Genomic DNA, 23,094 nt, shown 5'->3' on the forward strand with positions numbered 1-23,094 from the left:
AACCCCGTAGACTATAGCCCATCAGACTCCTCTGTCCATGGGATTCTCCAGGCAAGACTAATGCAGTGGGTAACCATTCCCTTCTCTAGGAGATCTTCCCAACCCAGGGACAGAACCCGAGTCTCCTGTATTGCAGGCAGATTCTTTACCACTGAGCCACCAGGGAAGCCCCTGAAACATCCTGGAACTCTAAATTAGTAACAACTACAGATAGTTCCTGCTAAATACAAATTAGAGCAATAAAGTCCTTTGATTTTTGGAAAGAGCGAAAGGGGAGATGGTTTTCAGGGGTCACTTTTCTTATCGAGATTATGTTGTAAACAGCAGCTTTTCCAGCCACAGCCTCTGGACAGCATTACTGAACTGACAGGAGAGACAGTGTTCTTAGATGCTTGATCCCATTCTTTTAAAGTAGACTTGGAGACAGGGAGTAACTGAATGTGTACTTGCTGAAGTTCTAAGACAGAAGGAGGCACAGGCTGGTATTAATACTCATTTACTGAGAACTGAAGTCAGAACAACCTTGTCTCTCTCAATCATGCCTGAGAGAATGAAAGTGAAAGTGAAGTCACTCAGTTGTATCTGACTCTTTGCGACCCCATGGACTGTATCCTACCAGGCTTCTCTGTCCATGGAATTTTCCAGGCAAGAATACTGGAGTGGGTTGTCATTCCCTTCTCCAGGAGATCTTCCCGACCCAGGGATTGAACCCGGGTCTCCCACATTGTAGGCAGACACTTTACCATCTGAGCCACCTGAGGCCAGCAGCAAAAGAGCTTTCTTGGTTAAATCTGGCCAAGAATGACAGAGCCACCTGAAAGGTTCTTGTCCCTCATCGCAGCCAATGGAAATTAGGTAAATCACTTGAGCAACTGAAGCCCTGATGTACTGGCTGCTTGTCAATTATCTTAATTAGAAAGCAGGGGCATTTTTATTTGAGAGTTCATGGTAATAACTGGTCCTTTTTAAACCTGGAGCTCTTGGAGATCTGAGGGAAGACCTGAGCTGGGAAGTTTGCCTCAGCTCTTCATCCATAACTCAGCTGGTCTAGCAAGGCTTATTCAGATTCTAAGCTGCCGGGGCTGCCTTCTCCTTACCCCCACCCTTTAAACAGGTTTGATTAAAATTTCATTACTTCTTAAGTCAAGAGCTCTTTTTCCCCCCACCTAACAGTATCTAGAACTATTCGCTCACCCCTAATTAAAGTTCAATAAACTTTATGAAAGGCTACTAGCATAATTCTCCAAGCCAGGCTTCAACAGTGTGTGAACTGTCAACTTCGAGAAGTTCAAGCTGGATTTAGAAAAGGCAGAGGAACCAGAGATCAAATTGCCAACATCTGCTGGATCATGGAAAAAGGAGGAGAGTTCCAGAAAAGCATCTACTTCTGCTTTATTGACTATGCCAAAGTCTTCGACTGTGTGGATAGCAACAAACTGGAAAATTCTTAAAGAGATGGGAATACCAGACTACCTGATCTGCCTCCTGAGAAATCTGTATGCAGGTCAAGAAGCAACAGTTAGAGCTGGATATGAAACAACAGACTGGTTCCAAATCAGAAAAGGAGTATGTCAAGGCCGTATATTGTCACCCTGGTTATTTAACTTCTATGCAGAACACATTATGGGAAATGCTGGACTGGATGAAGCACAAGCTGGAATCAAGATGCCTGGGAGAAATATCAATAACCTCAGATATGCAGATGACACCACCCTTATGGCAGAAAGTGCAGAACTAAAGAGCCTCTTGATGAAAGAGGAGAGTGAAAAAGTTGGCTTAAAACTCTACATTCAGAAAACTAAGATCATGGTATCTGGTCCCATCACTTCATGGGAAATAGATGGGGAAACAGCAGAAACAGTGACAGACTTTATTTTGGGGGGCTTGAAAACCACTGCAGATGGTGACTGCAGCCATGAAGTTAAAAGATGCTTGCTCCTTGGAAGAAAAGTTATGACCAACCTAGATAGCATATTCAAAAGCAGAGACATTACTTTGCCAACAAAGGTCCATCTAGTCAAAGCTGTGTTTTTCTGGTAGTCATGTATGGATCTGAGAATTGAACTATAAAGAAGGCTGAGTGCTGAAGAATTAATGTTTTTGAACTGTGGTGTTGGAGAAGACCTTGAGAGTCCCTTGGACACCAAGGAGATCCAACCAGTCCATCCTAAAGGAAATCAGTCCTGAATATTTATTAGAAGGATTGATGCTGAAGCTGAAACTCCAATACTTTGGCCACCTGATGCGAAGAACTGACTCATTTGAAAAGACCCTGATGCTGGGGAAGATTGAGGGCATGTGGAGAAGGGGACAACAGAGGATGAAATGGTTGGATGGCATCACCCACTCAGTGGACATGAGTTTGAGTAAACTGTGGGAGTTGGTGATGAACAGGGAGGCCTGGCATGCTGCAGTCCATGGGGTCACAAAGAGTTGGACACGACTGAGCGACTGAACTAAATGGAACTGAACTAGCATAACATTCCTTCAAATGACCAGGTTTCCAGAATCGTTCAAATAAAGGCTAACATAGCCTACTGTAAATGAAAAACAAAAATCACCCCAAAAGAAAAATTGAAGGAAGCGATTGAGATTGATCCTTTGAGCACCATTTGGAACAAGAAATTAGTGTCATGCACAGAAAATTCCACGTGCCATATATTTTACTTCTTCTGAAGCATCCTATTGGAAAGTGTGCCAATATGGTATGTCCAGGTATGTCCTAGCTAGGTTATCTTTTGTGACACGACTACAATGATTATTTCATGGCTTTTTCTCTACAGCCTCAATTTTGGGTCATTTTGCTTTTCCAACAAAGATGATATGGTTCATGTATATGTAAACTTGATTTGATTCTTATAAGCCTTCTCAAATGAATACATAAGCCAGAGTTAAAAGAAAAAAAACATATTTTTAAGATCATATGTCCTAACGTGGAGCTGGAAAAAGATACTGTGTGGGAATCATAAGTGGCTGAGTCCTCTTGGAGTTTCTGCATGAAATTCATTACGTGGTTGGCACTCTACTCTCTGGTCTTGGCTCCTTCCCAATTCATGTTGGCCGACTTTGAGACCCCTGGCTATCATTAAAGTTGACTGAGAGATAACTCCTGACATCCTACAGAGATGGCTATGATTTGTCAACTTGCTGCAGTGAAATACAGCTCTTGCCTAAGTGAATTAAAATTACATCTTACTGTTGGGCCTCGCTGATTTGCTAAGCATTGTTCAATTCCCAGCTGTAGGTTTCAAATGGGAAAATAACATGCCAGCAAGCATTCTAAAGAGATGTGCTCTGAGAATGACATGAAATAAAACCATGGAGATTTCAAGTGGCTAAAAAGTATGTCAGACCCTGTTTTCATTTATAATTACCTTTTTTTTTTTCATGTAACATACATTGTTTGTGGAGAATATGCCCTGTGAACTTCGTGACACGTAAAGTAATTCCCTAGATCCATCCATGTGACTGGCTGGTACAATGAAGGACACAGATCTGCAAGCCAAGATGACAACTTGAGTTTCAAGTCGACTTGGGATCATTGAACAAAACATTGCATTCATTTTTGCAAAGAAGAAAGATAAGATACAGGGGTTATTTGGAAAACCTAAAGAATTAAATACAAATTTGCAGAGGCCAGATGAATAAGGATTAATTGACAACCCTTTAGGTTGCTGATGATACAGCTTAAATAGCATGAAATATATTTGGGCATGTAATAGAAGGAAACAAGTTCAAGTACCATGAACCTAAGAATTATTTTTCAATAAATACCTAAGAGATAGTCACATCCACTATGCAGAAGAAGTCATATGTATGGGAGTGGGCTATGGCTGGGTCAAGTTGAATGAGAGATTTAGGGAGCACTTCTGAGTCACAAGGCTGCAGAGAAAAGACCATCTTTCATTGAAGTTCATTGCCTGTGTACCACTCACAACACAGAATCAGGACACGCGGGCTTTGGATCTTGCTCTCTCACTAAATAGCATACTTAGTCATCTCTCTCTCCCTCTTTCAATTCTCTTTCCAAGTTCCTCTTTCTCTTCCAGATGTCTACAATACAAGGATGAGTTCAAGTCTCCTGGATTTACGGTTTCCACTGACCTAAGCCAGACACCTGAAGTGATTTGAACACAATTCTGTGATGAAACTTTCTTCTCACCCAATCCTGGAAAAAATTTATGAGATATATGATAGTTGAGGGGCAAAACAATTTAAAGTATTTCTTGTTTATTTAGCATAAGAGGTCTTTCTCTTCTCTATTCTCTCTTGCTTCTTCCAAGTAGAAGCAAACATTTCATTTCAGAAGTCTCCATCTTTTACACTGGAATTAAGGGATATATCAGCTTGTAATTGCAAGTAATTGCAATTTTATAATAATCCGAAGCCAAAGCAGCATTTGTAGGAAAAGAAATATTCTTTTTAAGAAAAAGCACAACCACACTACAGATTTAAAAATTAAAACGAAATAAAATGGCTTTCACATTTGTTCCTGATTATTTTGTTTGCCAGATTCTTGCTCACAACAGTGTTTGGCTAAAAATGGTATCAGGGTCCCAGTGGTGAGATACGCTCCTCAGCAGTCCTCAAGTTCAGTGCTGAGAATTTAGACGTTGTCATTTCTTTCTCAATAGTAAAGACTCTGAAACTTCGGGTCACTCAACCACGAAAGAACTTGTCTTGTGACCTCTGCTTGTGCCACCAGCACATTCATTCTTTCTTTGCCTCTACGCCAAAGCCTTTCCCAACGTTAAGTAGACTTGTGTCAGTGGCTGAATGTGTAATCTCGCCCATCTCCCTGAAAAGCACTGGATAATTATTATGGGTCAGTATTTCCACCTCATTAATATGCTGGTGAACTGTTTGCATGGTTTCTTATGCAAATTGCACATTTCTTAATTACACTAATGTTTTCTTGGTACTAATTCCCCCACCTCTCCCAGTGAAAAAGATGACCGTACTCCCCAAATATAAAGTTTTAAGTTAGAACTGTCTACTTGGAGGTCATAATACCTTCTCCCATGCTGCGATATTTTAGAGAGAAAAGTTCAAGTGGATCTGCAAATTCAAAATGGAAAGCAATCTGCACTGGCAAAGTTGAAGAGGGAACCTGTCTCAGGTATGCTTGGCTGTTTCTTGACACAGGAGAGACTGACTCAGGGTGTTTTCCATGGAGTCTGAGCTTTTTGTAACTTTTGGGCACTCTGGGTGACCCACAGCAATGCTGTTTGTAGGGTGAGGAGCAGCAGCTTTGAAATATTCACAACCAACACAATTTTGATTAAAGAAAGAACTCTGGTTTTTAATAGTTTTGATCATTAAAAAAGTTTAAACCTGCATAGCAATCATTTCAAAAATAATTATTTAATGTTCCATAATTAAACTGTACACAACCTAGTCTTGGGACATAGAAGCCAGTGAGGTGAATCTGGAACAGTCCTGTGCAGTCCCCCGAGTCAGGAGTAGAGTTTCCATTGGCCATTTTTTTTTTTTTTTCCTGTCATTCTGTTCATCTTAGTTTATTTGGATGCTTGGCACAATCTGGCTCCGCTGCTGAGCGGACCTGCACACGGCAGAGAGACAGCTGACCCTGTCCTCCAGCCCTTCTCGCGGCCCCTCCCCGACTCGGCCGGGTTCCTCAAAGCCGCTCGATGTCTCGGTATTTCTTCCGCAGAATAGAGACCTGGTCTTTAAAGAGGACGGGGTCCAGCCTCATCTGAGAGTGGATCAGCGGCATGTAGCCAAACCAGCTGGCAAACGTATTCATGCAGCTTTGTCGCTGGGCAAAGTGGTCAGGGTCAGCCCAGCGGGAAGCCCGAGAGGTCTGCGGAAAGGGAGAGAAACAAGGAAGATGATGAGTTGGGCACCAGGCAAGAGGGACACACGGCGGGAAATGAAGTCGGGCTCAGTGGGCATGCGTTAGGGCTCTGGGTCTGGCCTGGCCACCATGGCCGCCCCATCCATGTGGCTGGTGAAGATGCAAGCACAGGTCTGGATTTTCAGCCTTGCCAGATGCCTTCCCCAGACCTGCCACGTTCCCCAATGTTCCAAACAAAGATCCACAGGCACTGACACAGTCTCTGGGCCATGAAGGACCTACCAACTGAGCTTCAGCTGTTGTGGTCGCTCAACAGAAAACTTCTTTTTGCACTTGGGGGTAAATACAATGACTCATAATGTGTGTATGCTTTCCAAGATAGTTTTTTAAAGCCCTCCTGTGAACTTGGTTGATTCTGGGTAAGTAGAAAGATGGTTGCCACCTCTTCATTCTCCATGTTGACCTTGAGACTGGTTTAGATCATTTAAATGACTGACATTGATTTAAAAGAAAGCCATAAATGACCCCAGCGCTGAAATTTAAATGGACCAACAAAGCATAATGTCTTCATCTTTGTATGAAACAAGGAAAAGGTGGGCTGCCCAATTATGTTGGGAAAAATCCAGGAATTCACTAACGTCAATAGGCGATTATTTAATGATGCATATATATGTATGTGTGTATAGCATGTTTGTATCCTCATACATTGTTAGAGAACACTTTCGTAGGAAGGTACATTTTGCTGTGAGAATCACTCAGAGTCACTGTAAAACCACAAGTGTCAACACGCTTGAAAGTAACCACCGAAGGTAAACACAGATCTCAAGTTACCTTGGAGCAGCAAAGAAACAAACAAAATACTATTTGTAAAGTGTTTTCATGAGCTCATTTGAGTCTCTCAACAACCTGATCAAGAGACCTACCCGTGTAATAACATTTCCACTGTACAGATGAGGAAGCAGTTTCAAGGAAGTTAAAATTGTTTGTTCAAGGCTAGAAAGGGGCAGAACTCAGGCTTCATTCTCTCTCTCTCTTTTTTTTTGATGTGGACCATTTTAAAAGTCTTTATTGAATTTGTTACAATATTGTTTCCATTTTATGTTTCGGTTTTTGGCCCTAGGGCATGTGGGATCTTAGTTCCCTGACCAGAGATGGAACCCATACCCCTTACATTGGAGGGTGAAGTCATAACCACTGGATTGGCAGGGAAGTCCCCAGACTTCATTCTTTACCATTGGTACTAGAGGAACTCTGCTTGGTAAGTCAGAGACAGTATCAGATTAAGCTGACCACTTGAGTCCATATCAGAGTTGACAGTTCCAAGTGATAGTTGCTCAGTTATGTCCAACTCGATGCAACTGCAGCTTACCAACTGCAGCCCACTAGGCTCCGTCCATGGAGTTCTCCAGGCAAGAACACTGGCATGGGTTGCCATTTCCTTCCAGGGGATCTGAGCCTGGGTCTCCTGCATCGTAGACAGATACTTTACTGTCTGAGCCACCAGGGAAGCCCTAGGGAGCTCCATTTTGCTCCTATTATTTGGGATGAGCTTGTAGATTATTTCTGAATGACCTGCTCATCTTCAAAAGGCCAGACCCCCTACATCCCAGCAAGCGCTCACATTTGAGAATGGAAACACTGTTGAGATCCTAAGCTCATTCTTATTCTCTTACAAATGAAAGAAAAAAAAAAAAAAAAAAAAGAGTCCACTACAGAGTAGTGTATATGTTAATCTCAAACTCCTGATTTATCTTTCCTCTCCCACCACTATCCCTTCGGTAACCAGAAGTTTGTTTCTGTTTTGTAAATAAGTTCATTTGTATCTTTTTTTTCCAGCTTCCACTTATGAGAGATATCATATGATATCTGCCCTTCTCTGTCTGACTTATTTCACTTAGTATGATAATCTCTAGGCCCATCTATGTTGCTGCAAACGGCATTATTTCAGTTGTTCCCATGACTGAATAATATTCCACCGTATAAAGAATCTTCTTTATCCATTCGTCTGTGGATGGACATGTAGGCTGCTTCCACATCTTGGCGATTGTAAGCAGTGCTGCTACGAACACTGGGGTACATATGTATTTTCACATTAGAGTTTTCTCTGGGTATGTGCCCAGGAATGGGATTTCTGGATCATATGGTAATTCTATTTCTAGTTTTCTTAAGGAAACTCCATACTTTTTTCCATAGTGGCTGCACCAATTTAGAGAGCTTTTATATTCTTGACATAAAGATACCCTTGACTTTCATCTTCCCAATTATGTGCCGACCATATGCTCCCTTGGGGCTTTTGGATGTGGTTTATTTCCTGGTATTTCCTGTTATGCTTCCTACAAGAAAAGCGTGTCCTCGTTACTACAGACTGAGCTACCAGTGAGCAAAGCAAAGGAGGAGAGGTCTCCTTCTCTTACCTGTCCCATCATCGTCTCCTTATACTGCTTCTTTTGGGTCACTTTGATTGGAGGCAATTTTGTCACAGCAGACACCAGGAAATTCATGAGTATGTCCTCACAGTTGGCCAATTGGTCCACCATGTTCTTCAGGCTGGCTGGCAGGTAATGGGTGTAAAGGTAGTGATAATATCTGTAAAAACCAAAGACAGGTATTAGCAGGGGCCATCACTGTATAATAACAGGTGGTCTTCTTTGAAAGAAAACACATCCCCATTCTTTGAATCCCTAAACACATCATGGATGATGATGATGATGACAATTATCATTTATATGGTATTTACTGTACACCAGATAATGTTCTAAAGTGCCTTCTAAGAAATTCCTCACTTAATCCTTATAAGGAACCTATGATGTAGGTACTATTATTATCCCTATTTTACAGACAAGGAAACAACATACAGAGACATCCACAGATGCAGATATTGTCTGCTCAGCCTAACTTTAAAATCAGGCTGGTTGGTTAGAAACTTAGACGTAAAATAAGTTACTTACACATATCATTACAAGCTGCTTTACAATTTTAATTATTGGTTTAATCAGAGCTATATTCAATACTATCCCATAACTCTGGTTCCAACAATATAATCATTCCATTTTGGGGGCCTCTAAGCCATGTATTGCATCACTTCTTAGAGCTATTAATCTGGTGGTCAATCATTATGGAGAAAACACAATTAATTTGAATTATTTCTCACCCTACTATTTTTTTGGAGAGGTATATATAGCACATATTGCTCAAAAGAAATGGTGCTAGTGGTAAAGAACCCACGTGCCAGTGCAGGAGATGAGACACAGGTTAGATCCCTGGGTTGGGAAAATTCCCTGGAGAAGAAAATGGCAACCCACTCCAGTATTCTTGCCTGGAGAGAGTCCCATGGACAAAGGAGCCTGGTGGGCTACAGTCCATAGGGTAGCAAAGAGTCGAACACACCTGAAGGGATTTAGCACGCACACATGCATATACAGCACAGATTTCTAGAAAAAAATTACTTGACTGAATCAGATTCACCGAGTGGTGGCAGCAGGAAGAAAGAGGTGGAATCTTGAAATCAAGCTTCAGCCACCCCAAATGCTTATACCTTGTGCATTTCCAACTCCATTCCTGAGATGACAGGGTTCTCTATTTTTTTTTTTTTTTTTTACTAAAAAAGACTAGGGTCAGATTGGTATGTTCACCTTACAAAGGAGTCTGGATTTCAAGAATGACTCAGTCAGGAACATTAGCCTTCTACACTCATGAATTTGGCCATCTTACCTGAGTCCCCTGGCTTTAAAGACCAGATCCAGGCAAACAGCTCCAAAATGTTTATTTCCATCCCTGACCTTTTTCAAACATTCTCTTCGATGTCCTCACATGCCCAAGACTGAACTCCTCTATTTTCCCTAATACCTGTTCCATCTACACTCTTCCCCAGCTCTACTGATGGCTTATTCTATCCTATTAGTTCTTCAGGTCAAAAAGCCTGAGTCATCAAACTCTATATCTGGTCTGTCAGTACATGATGCTGGAGCATCTTCAAAATACACGCACAATCTGATCACTACTCCCTACCTCTGCTCCTCACTTCCGAATCCAGGCTCCATCATCTCTTATCTAGATCAGGTCAGTCACCCCCTAATAGGCTTCCCTGCACTTCCCCTGGTCCCTCTGTAGTCTGCCCTCATCACAGCCTTCACAGTGGATGCCTAAAGCATAAGACAGACTGCCCTCCTCACACCCCTCCATCGGCTCCCATGTTACCCAGAAGGGAGTCAAGTCCTCATTATGGACAATAGGGCCTGGCATCTGGGCTCCCATTATGTCTCTCACTTGCTTGCCCCTCACTCCACTTGGGTCACACTGATCTTCTGGACATTCCTCCAGCATCCTGCCTCAGGGCATCTATTCCAGCTGCTCCCTACACCAGAGCACTCTTCTGACAGGTTTTCTTCTGCCTAACTTCCTTTCCTCCTCTCAAATCTCACCCGCTTAGGGAGGATCACCCTACACCCCCCAACCACTCCGTTTTCCACCTTTGGTACTCCTCATCCTTTATGCTGGAGAAGGCAATGGCACCCACTCCAGTACTCTTGCCTGGAAAATCCCATGGACAGAGGAGCCTGGTAGGCTGCAGTCCATAGGGTCGCTAAGAGTCAGACATGACTGAGCAACTTCACTTTCACTTTTCACTTTCATGCATTGGAGAAGGAAATGACAACCCATTCCAGTGTTCTTGCCTGGAGAATACCAGGGACGGGGGAGTCTGGTGGGCTGCTGTCTATGGGATCACACAGAGTCGGACACGACTGAAGCGACCTAGTGGCAGCAGTATCCTTTATGCTGCTCTGGTTGACTTTTTGCTATATAACTTATGTCCTATCATATTATAGAATTATTATATATACTGTGTCTCCCCTTGCTAGATTCAAGACCTGTGTCTTTTTTCTCTACAATGCTTGCTTAGTTGCTCAGTCATGTCCGACTCTTTGTGACTCTATGGACTATAGCCTGCCAGGCTCCACTGCCAGAATCCAAGGGATTCTCTAGGCAAGAATACTGGAGTGAGTTGCCATGACCTTTTCCAGGGGATCTTCCTGACCCAGGGATCAAACCTGGGATCTCCTACATTGCAGGTGGATTCTTTACAGTCTGAGCCATCAGGGAAGCCCCAGAACAATGCTGGGCGGTGCTCCATGAAGTATATACTTTGTTGGTTCTTCTACACATTCAGTCCCTCAACACACCCCGAGGATGTCTCCACATCTCAGACTTGCTGAAGATGCAGATCTGCCATCACTTCTAACGATGCAATAAGCCAAGAGGTTTTACTGGTTTCAAAGACACATGTTAACCACATCAACAAAACTCAAACAGGGATGCAGACTAATTTTCGCTAAGGTTGTTAACAAGACTTGGCCCAAGTTCCAATTTTTGCAGCAGCCAGAAAGTCATATAAGGAACAGTGTAAAATGATGTCCAGGCTCCTCACTTGTGGTAAATAGCAGCTCCCGTCAACACCATGGAGTAGTCGTTCGTCCACTTGGACGTGTAGCCCCACCGCTCCTTAGAGTTGTCCCAGAAATGGCTGCGTGCGGGGTACCCCACAATCCTCTCGGGGAAGCTCTGCCACACGGTGAAGGCAAAATCCACCTGCAGGCAGAACACAAGCCAAACAAGCAATCAACAGTGTTAACAAATGTCAACAAAACATTACCTTCCCCCTGCTAATTCGTAATGCGAAATCCTGGGACTGTTGGGAAACATTAATTCCATGTATTCATCAGCAAATTAAACTGACTGCTTGACATTTTGCCCCATAATTATGTACATTTTTAATGTTTTCTGTTAAAGAAACTTCAGATTAGTATGGAAATGAAAGAAGGAAAAAAAAACCAAAACAAAACACTGGCGATATGTCTTATAGAAATCCAGTCTGTTCAAGCTTAAAAAAAAAATCAGTTGCTTCTCCCACCCCCGCTGCTCCACAAAGGACACGTGACCATTCATGTGTGGGAGGAACAAACGCATCTGTTTTATAAACAGGAGCAGATTTTCTATATACATCCGGCGTATGAATATATAGCATGTAACATTACCAGCACACAGCAAAGCCATAGTGACTAAAATCAAGGCATCCACTTAAAAGCCAGAGAAAAGATGTTTAAAAAGCATACAAGTTCTACCAGGAATAAGAGCAGGTATCATCATGAGCAGAAATTCAGGCCTCTCAGGTGTGAAGATGCTCAATGCAAGGGAGATTCAGAAATGTACCCACAGTGAAAAATCACTAGGAGTGAGTGGGGACAAGGCCAAATAAAGCCATGGGATTATTTTAAAGGAAATGCAGTGAAATGACTTCCTAGTGTTCAAGATTACCCAAAGCAGGTACTTCTGAACCTGCTACAAACACTTGTAGTTAGCACACGAACAGTCGGTTTTCAAATGTGTGCGCTCACTTCTGACTTTCCATGATTATTTGATGAATAATAAAACAATACACAGAAAGTTTTTTTTAAAAAGTAATAGAAATGCTCATAATTGTGTAATCCTTATAATATGACAAGTACTTACATATTTTAACTCATTTAATCCTCATGATAACCCTGAGAAGTAGGTAATTTTATAGTCTCCAGTTTACAGAGTGGGGGGAAGCTAAGGATATGGAGGTTCAAGTATTTTAGTAAGTGGCAGAGTCAAGACGTGAACTCAAGCCATCTGGTTTCAGATTCAGTGTACACTGTTATCATAGCCTCACTTTTAGCTCTGTTGCTACAGTGTGCAAAACAATTTCTCTTATACAGGTTACATGTCCATCAACAACCTTTTCCCTATAAGTAAAGCAAATGGAAATTTCATATATTCCACATACGTTTCAAGCCTTGGCATTGTAATGGTGGCTGAGTGATGCTGGCAAGTCCAATTCCTGACCTCCCAGGGGTTTAAAAGCAGAGAAGTTGGGAATTCCCTGGAAGTCCAGTGGTTAAGACTCTTGTGCTTTCATTGCTGAGGGTGAGGGTTCAATCTCTGGTCAGGGAACTAAGATATCACAAGCCACATGGTGCAGCCAAAAAAAAAAAAAAGAAGGCAGAGCAAATAACTGTTCACAACAGCCCTAAAGTGGGAACAACCCAAATGCCATCAACTCATGAATAAATATGCCAAATATGGTATATCCATTTGGTGGAATATGACTCAGCACTAAAAAGGAATGCAATACTGATGCGTGCTACCACGTGGATGGACCTTGCAAACATTATGTTGAGTGCAAGAAGCCACATACAAAAGGCCCCATATTGTGTGATTCCATTCACATCAAGCGTCCAGGGAGAGCAAATCCACAGAGAAAGAAAACAGACCGGTGGCTCCAGCGGAGAGGGAGTGATGGATTAATGGCCACGGGGTATCCCTTTTGGATAATGAAAACGTTTCAGGATGAGGTAGAGGTAATAAGTTATAACACTGGGAAGGTACTAAATGCCACTTGAAGATGGTTGATTTTATGCTTTGTGAATTATACCCCAATTTCAAGACAAAGCGAATAAGCCTAAAGATGAGTATTTCCCAAGCTTTCACCATATTCATTACCTTGTTGCTTCTTTTGCCACATTCCCACCATAATATACATTTAATGACTTAGCTAATATTTTTCTTTAAACTGCCTATACTTCTTTTTGTTTGTTTGTTTTTAAGCACCATTCTAGGTAAATAGGTCAGTGAAATCCTAGGTTTAGGAAACACCAGTCTGAGTGATCTGCAAGGGTCCTTTTTCCCTCTGAATTCTTGGGGCTTAGTTAGAAGACACAGTTTTTGTAAACAGCCATGAATTTAAAACTTTATGAAGAATTTAGTCTGGTGCCCTGACTCAAGATACGAACACCTTAACAATATAGCTTCTGCGTGCACGCTCAGTAGCTTCAGTCATGTCTGACTCTCTGCAACCCTATCTATGGTTGGTAGCCTGCCAGGCTTCTCTGTCCGTGGGTTCTCCAGGCAAGAACACTGGACTGGGTTGCCATGCCCTCCTCCAGGGAATCTTCCCGACCCAGGGATTAAACCTGTGTCTCTGCGTCTTCTGCACTGCAGGCAGATTTTTGACCATTGAATCACTGGGGAAGCCATGGAGGGGGAAACAAGGGGTTGGGATATACATTAAGAAAGTATGGTGGGGCGAGGGGCACCTCAAAGTTAAAATACAGCAGCTGAGTGGACAGTATTTGTCAGAAAATAGAAAGCAGGTCGTGAAAACCTGAGCGTTGTCACTGGCATTCACGACTAATGGTGCCAACTGGTGGGACAGTGCCTTATGCAGTCCATTGGCAAAGAAACAGCCCAACTGTCAGCACTCTTTGGGGTTTTCCATTATCCTTTGAAAGGGAGACGCAGACACTTGGCAACTACTATAGATCCCGATGGGGTGTTTTCATCACATGAATTCCTTCCTATCTCAAAGCCGTTTCAAGTCATTTCAAAGCAACTCAAAAGTAAATTCCGATAAAACTATGATGCTTGTGATAGTTCTCTTTTCAGGCTGCTCATTAGCACATCAAAGGAGGCAAAGGTCAGCTTATGGCCTCTTCTCTTAAAAACCAACATCTGTTTTCTTTTGAGAGTGTGCAGCAATCCAGATAAATGTAAATAACTAGAAAACCAACTCTGTCTAATACCCTTTATAGGACGCTATTTAAAAATCTATCCTTAATACCACAGAGAGGCATTTAAACAAGCTAAGGATCCTTAGAAAGGAAATAAAATGAACCAACATCTATTCACCTAAAAGAGAAAAGAGAAATCTCTGTCCTCCACCATGTTGGGCAATACAACTGTGCTATTGATCAGTCACAAAGTAAACTAGACGGCCAGCCTCTTAAATTTACATCTCATATTCAAGCCAAGCTAACTTCTCATTGCTCCACATACAACACATGTTCTTCCTGGCGTGCGCTGAGAGGCTGGAACTGCTGTTCTTTGAAAAGATATCCACTAGCACGTGGATCCATCACAGCAGCTGGAAGTTATTTCACCGTGGGACAGGGGGAAACAAATCCTAGTGTGAGATCTATGGCCTCGTGCCCAGGGGAGGACAAGAGGTGAATCGATACTTCTGGTCCTGGGGTAACGTTTAGGTGTGTGCTGTGGTCTTGACCATCCGTTCCGCCATGACAGTGTGCGGCCGTTCCTCTGTCCGCTCACCAAGATCCACTCTCCATCCTTCTTGCATGCCCTACGCCTGAGACAATGGGACTCTATGGACTGCACAGCACGGGCTTCCTTACTGGCTGCTTGGGTTAGGTCAATGGTAGTCGTTGGCGAGAAAATTAGGTGGGACAGAGGCAGGGCAGTATTTCTCCCCTGCTCTCCCTGCAAGCCCTGGCTTTGGCACCAGAGTCCTGACAGGTGCCACATCCCTCCATGATCATAGTTCTTACAGGACAACAGCCTCTTCTTCTCCATTCCTCCTTCCAGGGACCGCTGTTGTTTTTGTTTAGTTGCTAAGTCATGGTCAACTCTTTTGCAATCCTGTGAACTCCAGTCCTCCAGGCTCCCCTGTGCATGGGATCTTCCAGGCAAGAATACTGGAGTGGGTAGCCACTTCTTACTCCAGGAGATCTTCCTGACCCAGGGATTGAACCCGTATCTCCTGCATTGGCAGGTGGATTCTTTACCACTGTGCCACCAGGGAAGTCATTCTCAGGGACTCTGGAAACACTTTCCCTTCCTTCACTCCTTCAGGCATAGAAGTGGGAGCTATTTCCTGCCCTCACCACTCCCCAGCTGCCTCTCCATCAGCTCCTATGGGGTTCTTTAACCCCATTCCATAGTCATCCTCCATCCCTTCGTTTGAATCACTTGATTTGAATTCTGTTTGCTGCCAGGACTCTGCCGGCTCTAGGCAGGATCTGTGTAATCAAAGTACCTGGCACAGGGACCAGAACAAAGCCAGCCCTCCATAAATACTTGTTGAATGAATGTGCACTGGGGTGCCAGCTTCCTTTGCAGGAAGCAGGAGAAAAATGCAAGCTGGAGTGTCCCGTTCCCTGCCCTGCATTCCATCGCTGTCATTCCCTTTGAACATGAAGCATCTTTTCCCCCTGCTCTCCACCCCCACCACCCCATCCCATCTTTCTCCTGCAGCCTCACATGTGACACAGTTGGCTGTGTGTTCACACTTTAATCCTCGAAGCAGGCATCTCCGCAACTCATTCACCGAGTATTTACAGGGCTTGCACTGCATAGAAAGGATCGACAAAAGCAGACATGCATAGAAAGGATCTGACCCAGGTCATGTGTCCCAGGGGGGTGATTTTGGTTGCCCTTAAACAGAACATCTGCTCAACTCCATTGGATGGAAACTGGGAAACATCCATGGAATTTGAAGAGCAGCAGAAACAAACAGCCCAGGTTAACATGAGTCTTGGGTATGGGGGCAGCAGACCGTTAGAATCAGACTGGCGCCCAGGAAAATGTCTGCTGCTAACTGTTGGTGTTTACATTAAAAAAGATAATATATGAACAAAATTATTCCTATGAATAAAAAGGAATAAAAGAAGGGGAAGGGGGTGAGTAGCTAAGTCTCCATGCTTTTTAGCAGCTACCTACCCTGAATGATATATTTCCGACCTGCTACATTTTTGTGTAAATGTCTTTGGTTCCCTCTTCGGTTTTAAGTGAGGTTTCAGAGATCAATACTCATTCGAGTTGTAAAAATTGGTTTTCTATCATATCTATCTTTCACCTTCTCTTTCTCCCCCTCACACGTGGCTCTGTGCAATCTTATTTTTGGCACAAATATGTGAACATCTGAAAAGGCAGGGATCTCCATCTCAGCCTTCAAGTGAAACTGTTTGCTCTCGCATGGGTAAAAGAAAATGCGCATTTCCAACCAAGATGGAAAAGCTGCCTGTAGAACCCAGAAATAGTGTTCTCCAACAGAGGCCACACACACCCGCATGGCAGTAGGAGGATCACGAAAGATGGGGGCTCTGGATCGTGTGGTTTCAAGAAAATACCAAACAGGTGCACCCGCCTGCCTCCTCTGGGTTCCTCTGCACACCTGCCCACACCTGCACTGTTTAAAAACAAATCCAAAAACAGGAGGGCAGACAGGAGGGTGAGGTGAGGCACAGCCTGGAAAGTGAGGAGCCAATAAGCAGAGGAAACAAGGAGAAAAGGCCCTCATCGGGGTTGATTCAAACCCACTCTGCAGGAAGTTCTGAAAAATGTTTTGGGCTTGGCCAAGGCAAGGGCAGAGGAGGTGTCGGCACCCTGGGGTTTGAGGTGACCACCTGTAGGGCCCGCCACACCTCCTGAGAGGCTGCTTACCTCCGTGGTTGAAAGCACGGTGTCCTCGTCAAGGCTGAGCACAGCATCTGTGATGATATTGTCGTAGGGCAGGAAACGGCTGCTCATCACCTGGGAGGTGGAGGTGGGGGGGCGGGGCAGGCAGGAGGGAAGGAATCAGGAGAAGAGATGTAAATGGAGAGTCTTGTTTGGGGGAGAATTTCCCCCGCATCCTCACCTCCGCAAAGGATGCTCAACCACCATGTCACCCCTCAACATAAAAGGCTTCCGTTTCCCATCAGTGCAGATTCACTGGTTCCACCATTACTGGGCACCTACTGTGTACAGACACCTTGCCAGTCAAAGGAAGGCCAGAGGTAAGTAAGATACACCCTCTGTCTTGGAGGAGTTCACAGTCTGCAGGGAGACCAAGATGACCAAGACCAAGATGCGGATCATCAGTCTTGGCCTACTATGAGAAATCCCAGGAAATCAGAGGATGCAGTAACCAGCTGCTTCGAAAAGCAACAAAGACCTTGGAGAAGTGACCCTGATAGCCAGGAATCCACTGAGTGTAAATAGAAATGAGGGTTCAGTAGAGGCAAAGGCAGAGAGTGGAGAGCCAGTGCTCTGAGGTCAGGAAAGAGCAGATGGAGGGAGCAGTGATTTCAAACATGGGACACACACCACTTGATGGCTGCCAGGTCATTTTAGGAGGTGCAGAGACAAATTTTTAAAATTTTCTAGTCTTCGTTTTAGCTCAGAGAAGCAAAAATATGTACACATATATATTAATAGCTACAGCAATAAGGAGTAGTAGTAGAGCTCCTTAAAGACAATTTCATTAAATTGAAAACTAAGCTGATTTAAAGAAAAATATTAAATAAACAATAGAACATGTGGTCCATGTATTAAGGAAAACTGTAAAGCTAGTATATGAATAAGATTTGGGGAGCTCCAGGATAAGGCATGGCAAGGTGAGTGTATGTGTGTTTCTACACGTGTATGTGTGTGCCTGTGTGTGTGGTGAGGATCTGGGGGATCAGTTGGAAGAGTGAGACCAAAGAGACTACCCTATGACAATTACAGCTTATACCTCTATGCTAAGGTTTCCACTGAATAACTAATAAGCATGATGATATAAGAAAAACCAACATTTTTTAAACATTTACTATGTGCCGAGGAATGTTTCAAGTTCTTATTTCATCTTTATAACAATCCCATTGTATACACAAGAAAACTAAGGTACAGAAAGGTGTGACTTGCTCTCAACATTCCATCTAGCGGTTGCAATCCTAGGTAGCGGTCCCCAACATTTCTGGCACCCGGGACATTTTCATGGAAGATAGCTTTTCCACATGCCAGTGGGTGGCTGGTGGTGGTGGTAGTGGGGATGATTTCGGGATGATTCAAGCACAATTCCATTTACTGTTATGATTACATCAGCTCCACCTCAGATCACCTGGCATTAGATCCTGGGGGTTGGGGACGTCCTGTAGCACACCTCAGTCGCTACACTCTACCTGTCTTGGGGTTGAAAGGACCTCAGCAGTGAACATGGACCACACATGGTGATCTCACATTCACCACCCTCCTCTGAAAGGCTTATTAACTGTTACGTCATCCTCTCCCGGTTCATATTTGGAGACAGAGAAAGAAGACGCTTGCCATCAACTTTCAAGGCATGAAGGCCAGGGAAGGAGGCAGTTAGGTGCTGGAGGCAAAGGGAAAAGGGGGCACTTAGTCTGGCTGCCAAGGGTGAGCTCTCCACAAATCTGAGAATGCCTTCACCCACCCACCCCTCCCAAAGAAGCCCAAGCTATATTTATATCCGGAAGCCAGCTCATCCACAAGCCTCATCTCAGAGTCAGTTTATAAGTCTGTGAAGCTATTGGAGGGCTTAGGACATTAAAAGATGGAAAATGTCCAGCAGAACCCACCTCTAGGAGCTCAAGGGACACATCTACAGCATAAACGGCTCCAGGCTCTGCTCCCTCACATCTGTCAACTGGGTGAAGTGTTTGTTCGTTTCCCCCCTCCCCTCAGGCTTTCAAAATAAAATACAAAAGCAATCAGCAACCCCCTATGCACAGGGCTCAGAAATCTCAGCCTGAAGCAATTCTCCTGACACTGTTTCCTTGTCCATTGACTAACTCAGAAGCCATTAGTTGCCAGCTTAGCGATGCCCTGACCTTTCCCTTGTTAAGCCTACAGGGGAAGAGCTGCAAAGACAAGGCCTATAAATTCAAAACAGAATTTCCCAGCCAAAGCAGCCAACACATCAATTTTCAACTCAAGGCTAGATGTGGAAATTTAAAATGGGGAATGAGGAGGACGTATGACTTCCTTCCCCTGTTATGGGCCCAACCACTGGTTTCAAAGAATCCATTTCTTTTTTCTGAAACTGCTTCATCAACTACAGTTAAGCGCCCATAAGCCAGCCACTTCCAAATTCTAGTGTAGAAACTAGAGGCTCTTTCTCAAATTTCTGGAGTTCCAAAAGCTCCATGAATTAGCATGAAAGGAGCATGTACTTACAAAGTCAATCCAGAGTAAGCTGGGTTTTCCTTGTTAACTTGTTTAAGAAATATTTAGCTACCATTAGAGCCCAAGCCCTTCTAAAATGAGCAAAAATGACTAGGAAATGACAAAGGCTCAAGAAGTTCCCCGTCAGGACTTCCCAGGTGGTTCAGTGGTTAAGAATTTGCCTGCCAATGCAGGGGACGCAGGTTGGATCCCTGGTTGGGAAACCAAGATCCCACATGCCGTGGGGCAACTAAGCCGGTGTGCCCCGACTACCTACCCCACATGCCACAACTAGAGAGAAGCCTGTACACTGCAGCCAAAGAGCCCACATGCCCCAACTAAGACCTGAAGCAGCTAAACAAATAAATAAATATTTTTAAAAAGTTCCCTGTCCAGTGGGGAAGCTAAGAAACGTTTGTAAGTAATTATACAAAGCACAAGAATTATTGACATTTATCAAGCACCTGCCACATATACCCACTTTGTAGGTGCATTCATATGTACAGTATCAAACTATGTGGTTGATACTATCTATCAAACCAGTTAGATGTTAGGATTTCTTCCATTTACTGAAGGGGAGGGTTGAGGCACAGAGAGTTAAATAATGTGCCTGAGGTCACAAAAAAGGAATTCTGACCCCAGAGCCCATAAGGCAAACCATCAATTTACAACATCCCCTTAGAAAAGGAGCTGATATTTATCAAATGCCGAGTGTATTACAGGGCTGAGCACCTGTAATACAGTGTCATATTTCTTCTTCAAAATGAGCCCAAGTCTTAGCCCAGTTGCCCTAGAATACAGAATCTAAAGGAAGGCTTGAGGGCAAATGCTTTATTAGGTGGTACAGTCCCAGGGCGGGACTTCCCAATAGCTCAGTGGTAAAGAATCTACCTGCAATGTAGGATCTGCAGGACACACAGGTTCAATCCCTGGGTGGCAAAGATCCCCTGGAGAAGGGCATGGCTACCCACTCCAGTATTCTCACCTGGAGAATTCCATGAACAGAGAAGCCTGGCATGCTACAGTCTCTAGGGTCTCACAGAGTTGGACATGACTGAAGTGACTTAGCATGCACATACACACACATGCATGCACAGTCTCAGGGCAGTCACAGTGAGGGGAAAGGAACCACATGACCTACTGGAGTCACTGGCCAAAGTCAAGGCTGCAAAATGAAATGTTAGTTGCTCAGTCGTGTCTGACTCTTTATGACCCTATGGACTGTAGCCCACCGGGCTCCTCTGTCAAGACTAGGACTCAACAAACGGCCAGCAGTCCAGACAGAAATATGGCTGGGAGAATGGGAGGTATTTTATAAGACATATCTGATAAACCTTACAGGAAAGGTACTGTTATTATCATCATCAAATAGAGGAAAACAATATAATAGAGATCACTCCAAGAAAATTAGAGATACCAAGGGAACATTTCATGCAAAGATGGGCTCAATAAAGAAAAGAAATGTTATGGACCTAACAGAAGCAGAAGATATTAAGAAGAGGTGGCAAGAATACACAGAAGAACTGTACAAAAAACATCTTCATGACCCAGATAATCACGAAGGTGTGATCACTGACCTAGAGCCAGACAATCTGGAATGTGAAGTCAAGCGGGCCTTAGAAAGCATCACTACGAACAAAACGAGTGGAAGTGATGGAATTCCAGTTGAGCCACTTCAAATCCTAAAAGATGATGCTGTGAAAGTGCTGCAATCAATATGCCAGCAAATTTGGAAAACTCAGCAGTGGCCAAGGGACTGGAAAAGGTCAGTTTTCATTCCAATCCCAAAGAAAGGCAATGCCAAAGAATGCTCAAACTACTGCACAATTGCACTCATCTCACACGCTAGTAAAGTAATGCTCAAAATTCTCCAAGCCAGGCTTAAGCAATACGTGAACTGTGAACTTCCAGACGTTCAAGCTGGTTTTAAAAAAGGCAGAGGAACCAGATATCAAATTGCCAACATCCGCTGGATCATGGAAAAAGCAAGAGAGTTCCAGAAAAACATCTATTTCTGCTTTATTGACTATGCCAAAGCCTTTGACTGTGTGGATCACAAGAAACTGTGGAAAATTCTGAAAGAGATGGGAATACCAGACCACCTGACCTGCCTCTTGAGAAACCTATATGCAGGTCAGGAAGCAACAGTTAGAACTGGACATGAAACAACAGACTGGTTCCAAATCGGGAAAAGAGTACGTCAAGGTTGTATATCGTCACCCTGCTTATTTAACTTATATGCAGAGTACGTCATGAGAAACGCTGGGCTGGAGGAAGCACAAGCTGGAATCAAGACTGCCAGGAGAAATATCAATAACCTCAGATATGCAGATGACACCACCCTCATGGCAGAAAGTGAAGAAGAACTAAAGAGCCTCTTGATGAAAGTGAAAGAGGAGAGGGAAAAAGTTGGCTTAAAGGTCAATATTCAGAAAACTAAGATCATGGCATCTGGTCCCATCACTTCATGGGAAATAGATGGGGAAACAGTGGAAACAGTGGCTGACTTTATTTTTTTGGGCTCCAAAATCACTGCAAATGGTGATTGCAGCCATGAAATTAAAAGACGCTTACTCCTTGGAAGGAAAGTTATGACCAACCTAGACAGCATATTCAAAAGCAGAGACATTACTTTGTTAAAAAAGGTCCATCTAGTTAAGGCTATGGTTTTTCTAGTAGTCATGTATGGATGTGAGAGTTGGACTATGAAGAAAGCTGAGCGCTGAAGAATTGATGCTTTGAACTGTGGTGTTGGAGAAGACTCTTGAGAGTCCCTTGGACTGCAAGGAGATCCAACTAGTCCATTCTAAAGGAGATTAGTCCTGGGTGTTCACTGGAAGGACTGATGTTGAAGCTGAAACTCCAATACTTTGGTCACCTGATGAGAAGAGCTGACTCATTTGAAAAGACCCTGATGCTCAGAAAGATTGAGGGCAGGAGGAGAAGGGGACAACAGAGGATGAGATGGTTGGATGGCATTACCAACTCAATGGACATGAGTTTGGGCAAACTTGGAGTTGGTGATGGACAGGGAGACCTGGTGTGCTGCGGTTCATGGGGTTGCAAAGAGTCGGACACAACTGAGCGACTGAACTGAATTGAACTAGAAATAAAGAAACTGGGGCTACTAGCTGGGAGTGAAAATATAAAATCAATCAACAAGTCTGAGCATAAAAATGCATACTAATTAACCATAGGAGTCAGAATGGCTCACAGTCCGTCACACAGAATGGATCTTGTTTGAATATCCTGACATAGTCAAAGAAAGACCTATCTACCAGAAGGAGTTCTAGTTACCTATGGAAACATAAAAACAAACCATGAAAAATTCCCAAGTTCAAAGTGAAAAGCATCCACGTGAGCACTGTGCAGGGCCTCAGGCATTGGAACTGGGGTTGCAGGCAGGAAACTTTTGTGTGCCAGACCGTTTGTGAAACCACACCAATGGGTGAGAGGGATTCAGAAGGGTAAGCAAAACTGATGCCAAGAGGCATGTGATTAATCCCTCCCTTTCCTCATTTAGGACTTCCCTGGTG

The 23,094-nt window shown here is 43.6% G+C and overlaps 1 protein-coding gene across 1 annotated transcript in view; it reads right to left on the reverse strand.

The window, feature by feature from the left end:
- Positions 1-5,345: 5,345 nt before the first annotated feature.
- Positions 5,346-23,094, reverse strand: part of EXT1 (exostosin glycosyltransferase 1) — a 314,004-nt gene continuing 296,255 nt past the window's right edge. The window contains exons 8-11 of the mRNA XM_070382194.1: positions 17,075-17,164; positions 11,244-11,404; positions 8,233-8,404; positions 5,346-5,824 (exon numbers count right to left, since the gene is read on the reverse strand). Coding sequence (XP_070238295.1) covers positions 5,639-5,824; positions 8,233-8,404; positions 11,244-11,404; positions 17,075-17,164 — 609 coding nt within the window. The 3' untranslated portion in view covers positions 5,346-5,638. The remainder of the gene's footprint in view (positions 5,825-8,232; positions 8,405-11,243; positions 11,405-17,074; positions 17,165-23,094) is intronic.

The sequence above is a fragment of the Bos mutus genome, chromosome 14, assembly GCF_027580195.1.
Source record: "Bos mutus isolate GX-2022 chromosome 14, NWIPB_WYAK_1.1, whole genome shotgun sequence".
In the NCBI taxonomy this organism is placed as follows: Eukaryota; Metazoa; Chordata; class Mammalia; order Artiodactyla; family Bovidae; genus Bos; species Bos mutus.